The sequence below is a fragment of the Gymnoscopelus microlampas genome (genome assembly GCF_963454915.1).
Source record: "Gymnoscopelus microlampas genome assembly, chromosome: 8".
NCBI lineage: Eukaryota > Metazoa > Chordata > Actinopteri > Myctophiformes > Myctophidae > Gymnoscopelus > Gymnoscopelus microlampas.
In genome coordinates, this window is record NC_139945.1 from 41279501 (window position 1) to 41292258 (window position 12758).

General features: G+C 40.2%; 1 protein-coding gene across 8 annotated transcripts in view; it reads left to right on the forward strand.

The window, feature by feature from the left end:
* Positions 1-12758, forward strand: part of igsf9ba (immunoglobulin superfamily, member 9Ba) — a 78848-nt gene that overhangs the window by 30932 nt on the left and 35158 nt on the right. For all 8 annotated transcript variants that reach the window (XR_014601236.1, XR_014601237.1, XR_014601238.1 and 5 more), the window contains exon 3: positions 1178-1324. Coding sequence is in view for 5 of the 8 variants with exons in the window: in XM_084063677.1 (XP_083919803.1) it covers positions 1178-1324 (147 nt within the window). In the remaining 3 variants the exon portion in view is untranslated. The remainder of the gene's footprint in view (positions 1-1177; positions 1325-12758) is intronic.

Sequence of the window (12758 nt, forward strand, 5' to 3'; positions counted from 1 at the left end):
CAATTATTTGAAAACTTGAGTTAACATACATTAACCACTTAAGCCTTATCTTATATTTTGGTTATTCGAAAATAGCTGATCTACAAGCTGACAACGCGTCGCATCGCGATGTGTTGTGAGCTTGCAGATAAAAACAATTTTTGAAATAGGACATTGTGCATAATAAGTACTTCAATCTTTTTTACTTTTAAGTACATTCTGATGCCACTATACTTTTGTACTTTTGACTTTGACTTGTAACAGAATATTTCAACATTGTGGTATAGCTACTGTACTTGTATACTTAAAGGACGACTTCACCCATTTTGAACCTATCTTCATATAATTGGTCCTCACTAATGCTCATTGGTACCATTTTGTCTACTATTTCTGTATCTCAGAGGAGGGCTGTGGACAGTTCAGAAACCCGCCTACCAGTGACATCATCAACAGGGAATCCAAGCTACTCTAATAGAAACTGCAGGCTTTCTATTCCTGGAAAGTTAGCATGCTGAAATGGAAGCCATTGTTCTCGCATTAATAAAAAGATGAAATACATTTTTTGAAATCTGGTAAAAAAAATAATAAACTGCCTAACGATGATGTCACTGTTAGGCGGGTTTCTGAACTGTCCACAGCCGTCCTCTGATACGAGACAGAGTAGACAAAAATGGTACCATATCATAATGAGCATTAGTGAGGACCAATTATATGAAGATAAGTTGAAAATGAGTCGTATTTCTTCCAGCACTGACCAGCACCATGGTAGGTAGCAATACAGCATGAGCATGAGTCGTCATGGATTTCACCAAGCATTGTAGAGCTTGCTTGGAGCCACATACTGTATAACACCTCCCTACTTTTAAAATCCCTATTTATATTTCCAGTAAATCAAAAGACAAAACAACTATGTTTCAGAAAAACAACTATGACCCCCAAAATGTTTGACAGCCACTCAATAGGTCAGGAAGTCATTTATGTATAGTGTTATTAGTAGTAGCAGTATTTGTTTCAGCATTTCATGTATGTCTTTGATTTAATAAATGTATTTAAGTGAAAGTAAATTAATAAATAATCACTGAATATCCAAGGAATTCATGCAGTAGCCGACTGGAGTACAGCACATTAACCACATAATCACAATGTCCTCAATTGGATTGTGTCGTCAGACCGGTGTTTTTGTTTGTCTTGTCTCCAGGCAGAGCCTCCCTGCATGGGAAGGCCTCTCTGCAGATTGACCCGGTGCGCTCTGAGGACCAGGGCTGGTATGAGTGCAGGGTCCTGATGTTGGAGCAGCAGTACGACACCTTCCATAACGGCAGCTGGGTGCACCTCACAGTCAATGGTGAGTCATCATCCCTCCTGTGGTGGAAAGTAACTAAGTACATTTACTTAAAGAGGTGGTGACATGGTTTTGCACTTTTTCTGTTTTTCATGTGTCTATGAGGTTGATAGAACTTCATTAAGCCCCCTGGTGGTGTTTTTATGGTGTTTTATGTCTACTCTGACTATTTTGAGTTTCTACCTGGAGGCTGAAACCTTGAGGGTCAAACGTGCTAATAGAAAAACAGCCCTTTAGTAACATAGTAAAAAATATACCCTCCCCCTCATTATCATAACACAACAGGTGTGGGCATGAGGAGGAGGAGGGACTAGGACAGGTGGCTGGTGCTAAGGTGGTGGAGGAGGTGCTAAGGTGAGAACGAGGTATACTTAATGAACTGGAGGCGTGTCCACATAAAAACATAATTTTAACAACTTATGTACACTTTTTTGAAAAAAATCTTCCTCCTAGTATAACCATAATACCTGATGATTATGTTTTAGGGGGGGGGAAATCACTGAAAATCACAGCACCCCGTCTTTAAGTACTGTACTTAAAGGGATATTTCACTTTCAAATAAAATAAAAAATTTAAAAACATTAAAAAATATATATAAAATAAATGAAAAAAGTAATGGAAAATGAATGTCCCCCTCACACATTTGAATATCCTTCCATTGCGTGATTTTTCCATTACTTTTTCATTTTTTTTAACATTTGTTTTTAATTTAGTTTACTTTATTTGAAAGTGAAATATCCCTTAAAAGGACAACTTCACCTATTTTCAACCTATCTTCTTGTAATTGGTCCTCAATTACTCCAGGTTGTTCAGAACAGGGCAGCACGGTTGGTACTGGGCTGCTCACTAAAGGTCTAATGTGAGCCGTATGCATGCCTGCCTTGGCTTAACGTTGCTTAACGCTTTTAACTCATTCACTGCCAGATTTATTTCTGGCTGTGTTTGCCCACTACCAGCATTTTTTGTATTTTTTTTAACTTTCAACAGGTCACAAAAAAATTATATTCATTATGATCGCAAGTCCAATCGTTTGTAAACACACAGGCTATCCGTGTACGTCGCCCAGACAACAAACATTCCGATCGGCTCAGAGCCCTTCTCATGCAGGACTGTGTAAACACGCCATTTCTCGTCAAAATTGAACGGTTCACTTACTTTTTCAGCTCGCCACAGAAAATGTACATCCCTTATGATCGCGTGTCCAACTGTTTGTAGACACACAGGGTAGGTGTGTGAGTGGCCCAGAGAACAAATATTCAATCTGCGACATTCCATTCTCCAGTAGTAGCAGTTTGTAAACATCGCGTCTGACGGAGCACAGCGAAAAGAAAGTCAAGTTGAGAAAAGGCCGTTTCAATGACAGAGTTAAACAGGGAGCAGGCGTAAACGGAAATCTTGGATTGCCGTTATTTCCCTATCCGGGTGTGTTGCAATGAAATATGTCACTGCGAGTGATGGAAAACAGTGAGATCTTTTATATTTATTTTGATTATATTATTATATTTTACGTCAGTGGCAGAATTGGTAATTGGAAAAAAATATGTTTTTTACCTCAGTGGCAGTGAATGAGTTAATACACTTGTGCTATTCAAGTCAGTCATGAGCAGTAAAACTGTTTTTATACATAAACAGATTGTTTATAGTAATACTGTGCATGATCATTACACTAGAGGTTCCAGTAATGGGCAGCTTGAATTACCTGGTCCAAAAACCAACGCTTTAAGGAGATCTTTTATTTATAGATCATTGACTCTTTGGAATAACCTGCCTCAAAACCTCTGCTGCATTTACAGTAACTTAAAAACAATCTTACATTGTATTTAACACTGTAAAGTCTTTTTGTTTTGTTTTTTGTTTTCTGTTTCTTTGCTCACATGTCATTTTAGCTTCATTATGTATTGTGTGTTGAGTACTGACATTTAATCATTTTGTATTTGCAACTGAAATAATTGTTGTTTTTTTGTGTGGACTCCAGGAAGACTAGCTGGTTGCTATGGCACCAGCTAATGGGGGTCCTTAATAAAATCTAATCAAATCAAATGAAAAATAATGCTCATTATAATATCGTACCATTTTTGTCTACTGAGTTAAGGCTGCACCCAAGGTGTGAATGACGCGTGTATATATACAGAGGTGACGTGGTGATGTGTGTCTCAACATCTATTCTGGGACACCGAGCACTATGGGCTGCAATGACGCCGATGTATTTGATTTCCTCAGGCTCCTGAATCTGTTTTCGTTTGGGATAGTTTTTTTATGGACTTGTCCGGATACTTATGGACAGATATCATTTTAAGCTCCTCCATACATCGTGCACTGGATGTAACTGAATCGCTTGGTTTACCAGGGTGTGAAGATGCAGAAAGGATGCAGGAAAGTAACTGCAGCAAATATGTCTGCCAATTGTTTAGCTTTTTTTTTTTTTTTTTTTGCATTATTGCTTTCCTCTGCATTTCATACTCGGCTATTCTGTAACTGGATACCATGAGTGGATGAATATTTTTTCCTTGCAGACATTTGAAAATAATAGCTCAGGCCAAAAGTAGTCAATGTCAATGAGACATCATCATAGGTCTCTAACTTCAGATGGCTGTATTAATGTGTTGTATTGCTGGAGCAGGAGGTTGTGAGCAGTTCACTGTCACACTCTTTTACACCCAAGGTATTTTTGGTCTGTGCGAACTGAAGCTCATGCATCTTAAGTCTGTGTGTGCGTACATACTGTATGGGTTACAAAGGATGATGTTGTTGTTTGTGAATAGCAATTCCAGTAAAAACAGTCTTACTTTTATGTATCACTTAAACAGCCTATTCTGCTGCATAATCACTGTAGAATAATATACAATGCAGATTTATATAAATATGCATTGACGTAATATGTTCAGAAGTGTGGATATGTTTGAGCACAATGTTCGAACGTGTGTCTGTGTGTGTGTGTGTGTGTGTGTGTGTGTGTGTGTGTGTGTGTGTGTGTGTGTGTGTGTGTGTGTGTGTGTGTGTGTTTGTGGGGGGGGGGGGGGGCTGTGTGTGTGTGTGTGTGTGTGTGTGTGTGTGTGTGTGTGTGTGTGTGTGTGTGCGTCTGCATGCATCAATCCACACAATTACTTTTTGTACTATGTTCTGTAGTGCTTTACATTAACATGACAGCATTTTCCTGTGTGTGTGTGTGTGTGTGTGTGTGTGTGTGTGTGTGTGTGTAGTGCTTTACATTGACATAATAGCATTTCACTGTGTGTGTGTGTGTGTGTGTGTGTGTGTGTGTGTGTGTGTGTGTGTGTGTGTGTGTGTGTGTGTGTGTGTGTGTGTGTGTTGTGTGTGTGTGTGTGTGTGTGTGTGTGTGTGTGTGTGTGTGTGTGTGCGCACACGCGCGTGCGTGCGTGTGTGTTTGGCTGTGACTGAATGAGTGCTCTATTTGCTAGGTTACACTCATCATGGTTCCTCTGCCAGTGAATGTCACCTGCACATAATTGGAGTTTGTGAACATCTGTGTGCATGTGTATGTGAATGTCTTCCTGTGAAGGCATACTACATCTCTGTAGCTCCAATCTCATTGGTATTCACTCTTAAATTTGACTATTCACGGCGTCTTTCTCTGCCTCCCCGATCCTCTTAGGCCTTTCTACAATGACTGAGCTGTATTGGTAATGCATGAATTCATTACATCCCTCTATTTCATAATACAAACAGTATGTAATGCTCATGATTGGTGTTTGTTTAATTTGTCTTGCTGCAGAGATGCAATGTGTCCACACAGTCAGCCAATCATGCACGTGTGCGAGCCCACACACATATGCAGATTATGCACACTCGCGCACACAGACATGTGTGCGCGCAGTACAAACGGGTGTTGTAAATATGGCGGATCTGAACTTCTTGTCATGTTTGCTGAAGTGCTAAGATGAGCAAAGTAATCAGCAGCGGTTGTGTCTGTGACATCTGTGTGGGGAACCGATATCTGGACTTCACATTACTGCCGTCCTCTAAATGGTTCTCTGTGATGGAAAGCAGGTGCCATCATCGCCTGGCCTCCGCACAGACACTAAGGGTGGCCATTTCCTTTGGCTGGTCATATGTGCACACACAGTCCTGCTTTGAGTTCCTGTTCGCGTGGCTTTAACTTCCTGCCAAGCAGAGAGGGGATTCATGCCCACTCAGTGGCAGGTGTCAGATGGCAAGGCCTTGTGCCCAAAACGGACAGTAAGGCCTCTCTCTGCAACTCCCCACCCCTTCTCCTGTCCATTCCTCCTTCTCTGCTTTTGCAGCGTCTTTTCTCCTCCTGTCGCCCTCCCCCTCTTTTCCTCTCTTTTCAACAGTGTGATGATCAGCAAGCTTTTCAATGGTTGGAAGACCAAATGAAGAAAGTTTGTGTGTCTGTTTAAGCTAGGGAAAGGACTTAAAACTTTCCCCCACTCTTCTTTACACCCCTCACTGCCTTTCTTTTCCCTTCCATTCCCTCATGTCTCCTCTTAAGTCAGTATTAGGTTCTTAATTACAATGTGGTAAGTAGTGTTATGTAGAGTAGTGGTTCTTAAACATTTCAAGGATTCAACATAACAAGGATTCCGAAATGTATGTATTTGGACCCCTATTCCAAATATATAATATTATAATATAATATTTTTGTGCCAGGGATCCCCATAAGAGAAGATGTGTCCAGAGTTTTAATTAAAAAAAAGACAATAGCCCCAAAATAAAATGTAAAAATTGTAAAATGTTTTTCATTTTGCTGGGGACCCCCTAGAACCCTGTCAAGGACCCCTGTGGGTCCCTGGACCCCTCTTTGAGTCGTCTCCTCAGCCTCTGTCCCTGACCCAGTCGGGGGTAATATCAAGATGGTGAGATTTTAGTGGAATTCGAGAGTGAGAATATGAGATAATGTTTCTTTTCACTTCGGTTAATTGTGTTTTAACAAATAAAGGACCATTTCACCCATTTTCAACCTATCTTAAAATAATTGGTGGTCCTCACTAATGCTCATTATAGGATATGGCACCATTTCTATCTACTCACTCTCTGAGTAGACAGAAAGGAGAGGAGGGATGTTGACAATTCCGAAACCTATAGTACTAGTGACACCATCGGTAGGTTTGGTCATTTCAAACAAGATTTCAAACTTTGTTTTTTATTAATACAAGAAAAATGGCTTCTATTTCAGTGTGCTATCTTTCCAGTCAGAGAAGAAAGGCTGTAGTTTCTTTTGGCTTGGAATCCCTATCTATGATGTCTTTGGTAGGCAGGTTTCAGAACTGTCATAGCCCACCAACATGGACTTCCAGATGGAGCAGTACGTCTACAAGAAAAAACTCTAAATGACATCAATTTCTTACATACGGCTAAGAGTAAGACATCAGCTGATTCCACTGCAACATTGTAATTCTTATGGTTCTGAACAAATAACACAACCGGCCAAAGAATGCAAATATTCATCATACTTAGGCTACTGAAATATGATATAGCCCTGAATGTAATTTATAGGACTATGGGCAGAGTGAGTAGACGGAAATGGTGCCGTCTCATAATGAGCAGTAGTGAGGACCAATTATATGAAGATACTGTTTAAAATGGGTGATGTGCTCTTTTAAGGCTGAATGACACTTTTTTGTACACCTGTGTCACGTGGCAAAAATAGCCGATCTACAAGCCCACAACACGTTGTGTTGTGAGCTAAACAATTGGCAGACATATTTTCTGCAGATACTGTCCTGCATTCTGTCTGAAAGTGTTTAATTTGAAACCCCCAGGAGGCCTATCTTAGTATCCAGGGCATCTACTAGTGGGTTGTCTGCCTCAGAGAACGGTGCATGCACATATGAATATAAGATTAGACATTAAACAGTCATAGTCTGATGTAAGTAGGGTGGCAATTCAATGCTCAACTTACTTTTTGTGGAACAATTCCCAAGTTTCCCAGGCACGGCATCGGCGACACATCCTTTGCGATGCACCGTACCTGTGAACCAACTCCGCTGTCACCTAACGCACTTGCTGTGAACGCTGACGAATATGGCAACATCACACAGTTCACACACATTGCAAGTACATGTTGTTTATAGAAGACAGAAAAAAACTTAGGGGATTACATAAGCAGATTGATGATGAGCACAGTGATATACAGCGGAGAATACGTGGTTGTCACTTAGAGGCAATAAAACATGAGAAAATAAGTGGCCTATGCATTTTTATGTGATAAATATTGTAATAAACTAGCTGCTATCATCAGTTACACAAGATTCCACAGCACCAAGAGATAGATAAAGCTGGGCATGTGTTGTATTAGTGTCTACCTTAACTTGTTATACTGAGGTTTGAGTGGTAAGGAGGGAGAGAAGGTGTATTATTGACAGGCAGATGTCTAGAAGTGCTAATTGGGCAATTTAAAAAAAAGATTATCTGACAGGTGCTTGTGTGCAGTCTGAAATGTGGCTACGATCCCATCGGCTAGTCATGACCCACTTGTATAGTGATGATGCCTCTCTGTCTGAGACGAAACACATTGCCACCGTTTATAATCATAACGTTGTCTTGAAATATTTAGAGCACACGGCTCAGGAGACTTGCTGTCGTTTGTTAACTTTAAATAGATAGCAAGGGAAATCCATATGGGTATTAGTATACCCCCAAACCGTAATGCTTGGCTCTTTCAGAGGCTTCTTTGAGTGTGATGGCACTCATACTATGTCTGGGGTTGGGAGCAAAATGGGAGCATGGAATGAAGGCTGCCACCCACACCCATCCAGGCATCTACACAATAAAAGCCTATGAATGATTTTAGGCGACATTTTGGGCATGCAAAGAATCACACATTACTTCACATCTCCTCATTTATGTCCAACATCTGTAATAAATTGACATATCAACTTAATAATGACTCTTCTCATTCTCGGTTATGTTTTTCATTATTTAAACCATCAACTTAAAGAGGTGGTGCCATGGTTTTGCACTTTTTCTGTTTTTCATGTGTCTATGAGGTTGATAGAACTTCATTAAGCCCCCTGGTGGTGTTTTTATGGTGTTTTATGTCTTCTCTGACTATTTGAGTTTTTACCTGGAGGCTGAAACCTTGAGGGTCAAACATGCCAATAGAAAAACAGCCCTTTAGTGACATAGTAAAATTGTACCCTCCCCCTCATTATCATAACACAACAGGTGTGGGCATGAGGAGGAGGAGGGACTAGGACAGGTGGGTGGTGCTAAGGTGGTGGAGGAGGTGCTAAGGTGAGAACCAGGTATACTTAATGAACTGGAAGCGTGTCCACATAAAAACACAATTTTAACAATTTCTGTACACTTTTTTTGAAAAAAATCTTCCTACTAGTATAACCATAATACCTGATGATTATGTTTTAGGGGGGGGGGGGGATCACTGAAAATCACGGCACCCCGTCTTTAAGTATGTGCGTCCCGTGTGTCTTGGGTCGGAGCTCTATAGATATTAACGGCTGTTAACAGTTTTTTTTTGGTATACTCTTTTATTGGAGTTTATAAAATATTTAAGACAATCACATCAGAGTATAACAAACAACTGTAAGATATAAAACAGATAAAGACAATAACAAATCATTTGGTATATATTCCAGATTAATCCAAATGAAATATACTGTATAACACAAACTAAAAACTGTTACATATACATAAAAAAAAAAAAACACTCTTGCCATCATACTCTCCCAGCACAAATCGTGCCCCCTTCCCTTATTCCCTATGTCTCTTTAAACTACAGTATTGTGATACAATGAGCATAAAATATGATAGTGAAATACAAACGTACCATCAACCAGATGAATAAAAAAAGAAAATAATGAATACTACAAATGAATAAACATCAATCATAAAGGGATACAAATACATCAACAGAGGGATACATGATCAAATCAATTGAAAATTTAAAACACTTTAGTTCCTTTTTCTTTTGTTAATTATTGTGTAGGAGGGGTTAGCGTGCATTTATTGAAGTGGTCAATGAAGGGTTGCCAGGTCTTGTAAAATTTGTCTTCACTCCCTCTCAATTCAAACTACATCTTTTCTAATTGCAATTGAAAATGGACCCCTTGACACCCAGAACCCAGATTCCGTAATTTGCAGTGCAAGTATTTTGCCCGCCTTATCACCGTGTTCATAAAACCTATGGCGTCTCAGATGTAGACAGGAGATTTGTCTTGAAGCTAAACCCTTTCCCTGTACAATTCAGAGGAAGAAGATTCTGCATACTGTACCTCAAGTTCAAGTCAGAGCTTTGCAATGCTCATTACGTAGAAGGGAGGCTAAAGCCTGTTGTGAAATAATCTGGCCACGTACATACGCTTCCCAAAGCGTGCTTCTTGACATACCGGGTGTGTCATTCGTTCTGAGAGTATTTGTATCCACAAAAGCTTTACTAGAGAGTATTATCGAATCTCCTGGTCCTGGCCATATTGTCTGTTCTGAAATGCTAATTTGAGGCTATGGTCAAATATTACAATTGCCTCATATTCACAGTGTTTTATTTAGGGGAGAAATTTAGAATCTATCAGGAAGTAATCTAATCTTGTGAAAGTGTGATGTTCAAAGGAGAAAAACAAATATTTACGTTGAGTTGGATACATGAATCTCCAAGGATCTGACCATTTAAATGTGTCCATAAATGTATTCATCAATTTAGCTGATTTAGTCAGGGTATAGGATCTATTTGATGATCTGTTGAGCGAAGAATGAAGAATAAAATTCAGATCTCCACCAATAATCAACTGATGAGTGTCAAGATTAGGCAAAGTGGCCAAAAAAGAAGAAATGAAATGGTCATTGTCATGGTTGGAGGTGTAGACATTAGCCAGAACAATAGCGATATTATAGAGCTTTCCAGTTCTACTATACAGTATAATATATCTGCCGTGTAAGTTTGGGATACTTTTTGTTGATATCAAGGGAATGTTCTTGTTGATAAGTATTGCCGTACCCCTGGATTTGAAATTTAAATGGGAGTGAAATATTTGGCCAACCCACTTTTTACATTGCAGCTTGTATGTCTGCTATTTTCGATACACAACACTGTAATGTGGCGAAGCACAAATCAGTGCTGAGTACGGGTCTTCTTGGTTCACTCGGGTGTTACACACGATAAACAGAACCGGGGTCCCGAGGTAATAGAATCTGAACCAACCCGGACCCAATTGACGATAATAAAACAGGGACACGAACTTGTATGGGTCGTGGATATTATATGGATATATTAATGGATATATTAAGCAAGCACAGTGACTGCAATGGATAAAGTGGTGCAAGTTGGTGACACATACAGGCAAGTAGTCAACCTTCCTTGCGCCATCATCATGACATAACATTAACAAAACAAAACAAAAGCTGTAGGTTTTGCATATTACCGTTGAATGAGATGTTAAGTCCATGGGCCACCGGTCCGCGAGAAGGCGGCCGGGAATTCCAAGTTTATGGATTGTACAAATATGAGCAGGCAACGTTGAGTCTATAATCAGAATTTTCCACACAGTGCTAGCTCTAATGAAACACTAAACGGGATTATTATTTCATGACAACATTCAAGTACAACTTGCATCACTCTGCAAGTTTAACAGGGCGGATTCAGACTATGGTCCTGGGTGCGCACCCCGGACCACATGGCAGATGTTGTGATAGTGTGAATGTAGCGTACCGTTCCCCGAAACGGATCACCGTACCGTACCCGGGACCGCCTCCCGAGGTAGTTTCGGGTGCGATTGATGCGTCCTCGGGTACTGTACGCTGCAATGTGAATCCATCCGTACCGACAGGAGGAAGTGGACTGCTAATCATATATCATTTATATATTTTTATAATGACGCGTTATTTTAGCTGGGTTATACCTTCTCATAGTTCTACTTGAATGTTGACAAGAAATAATAATCCCGCTAGTGTTTGAGTAGCGCGAGCCATGAAAAATAATAAACAAAAAATACATGTGTAGCGATCGTGTATATAAGGATAAATATACCAAGGATTAGTCTGTGACGTCACTGCTAAAATACCAAGGATGCATCAGTGACGTGACTATCATATTGATAATAACAGAGACGCGAGAGACAACGTTACATTTTGAGGTTTCAAAGACCAATGCACACACTGCTTTGGTTGTGTATTGTTGTTCTGTTATTATTATAACTCAAGACAACGTCAGGAACACAGTCAAACTTTATTATTCACTATAAACTCTGACAAGTGACTCTACTTCTGTGAATGACATTCTCTATCTCCCAAAGCCCCATAGTCAACAGCGCCCCCATGAGGCACATATTTACCATTACTGTTGAATGAGGTGTACTCGAGTACGGAAGAATTTTGAATGCTGGCCAGCTGGGAGAGGCCAATCGTACTCAGGAACGGTTCGAATCAGTCGGACCCAGTCTGAATCCACCCTAAGGTTTTCCACCTGTCCAAAGTCATTTCTAATACAGACATAACCTTTTTTTAACTAATTTAGTGCCAAGTAAATAAAACAATAATTACCCAGAGTGCCAGAGATTTTTCATTTATCTTACCTTTTTAAGTAGTCACAGAATAATTATCTTTAGTATGATTGATCCTCTAATGGTTGGTAATCACAGGGGCTATCGCTGAGCTTCCATGGAAAAAAAAAACATTTCCACCGCAACTTGCCTTTCACTTTCACATTGAAAACAGAGTGTCTGGCCAAAAAGGCCAACTCGAGTTACAGCTGACTTTCTGCAGACGCTAACCAGGAAGTAGATGGAGCATTACATGTTGTGATCATGTGATCTGTGATTAATTAGTTAATTATCCTATCCTTGTTGATAAAACGCCATATAGGTCAATGATATAACATTATGTAGTGATGTAATGATATATAAACAGCAGTCATTGACTGCCAGTCAACTTCTGTGTTTTGTAATTATTAGTTGGGTGCACGTATCTGCACGTATCTGCACGCATGTGACGTTAATTATAATATGGTCTATTCATTTATTCTTTGACCGGAAAAATATAATCCTGTCGGTCACGGTGGCCGGCCCAAAAATTGCCTAGCGGAAACCCTGGTGGATAAACTCCGGGGTTCTTTTGTAGCTTAGGCGGCCTTTATTCTTGGGACAGCTCGAGAATCTTCTCCCTGTCCAAGTAGTAGTGAAGGCGTACAATCATGATGTGGGGTCTCTCCTCCCATCATTCGGCTTTACTCCTAGCCTGTGAGCATTATCCATGATGACCGAGGTCTGGAAATTTCTGTCCCAAAGCACTGAAGGGAAGAAAGCGGCTGCGAAAGCAGACGGGTCCCCGGCCTCGGCTCCCTCCGCTATGCCAAATAGCTTCAGGTTCAGTCTGCGGTATTTCTCCTGTAGGGCTTTATTCTCCTTTGCCATCAAGCAGAGTGACTGTTCCAAGGCTGAAACTCGGTTCATAGTATCACTCCGAGATTTACCTATAGCCGCTCTTCAGCTAACTCTGTGTGTCTGGA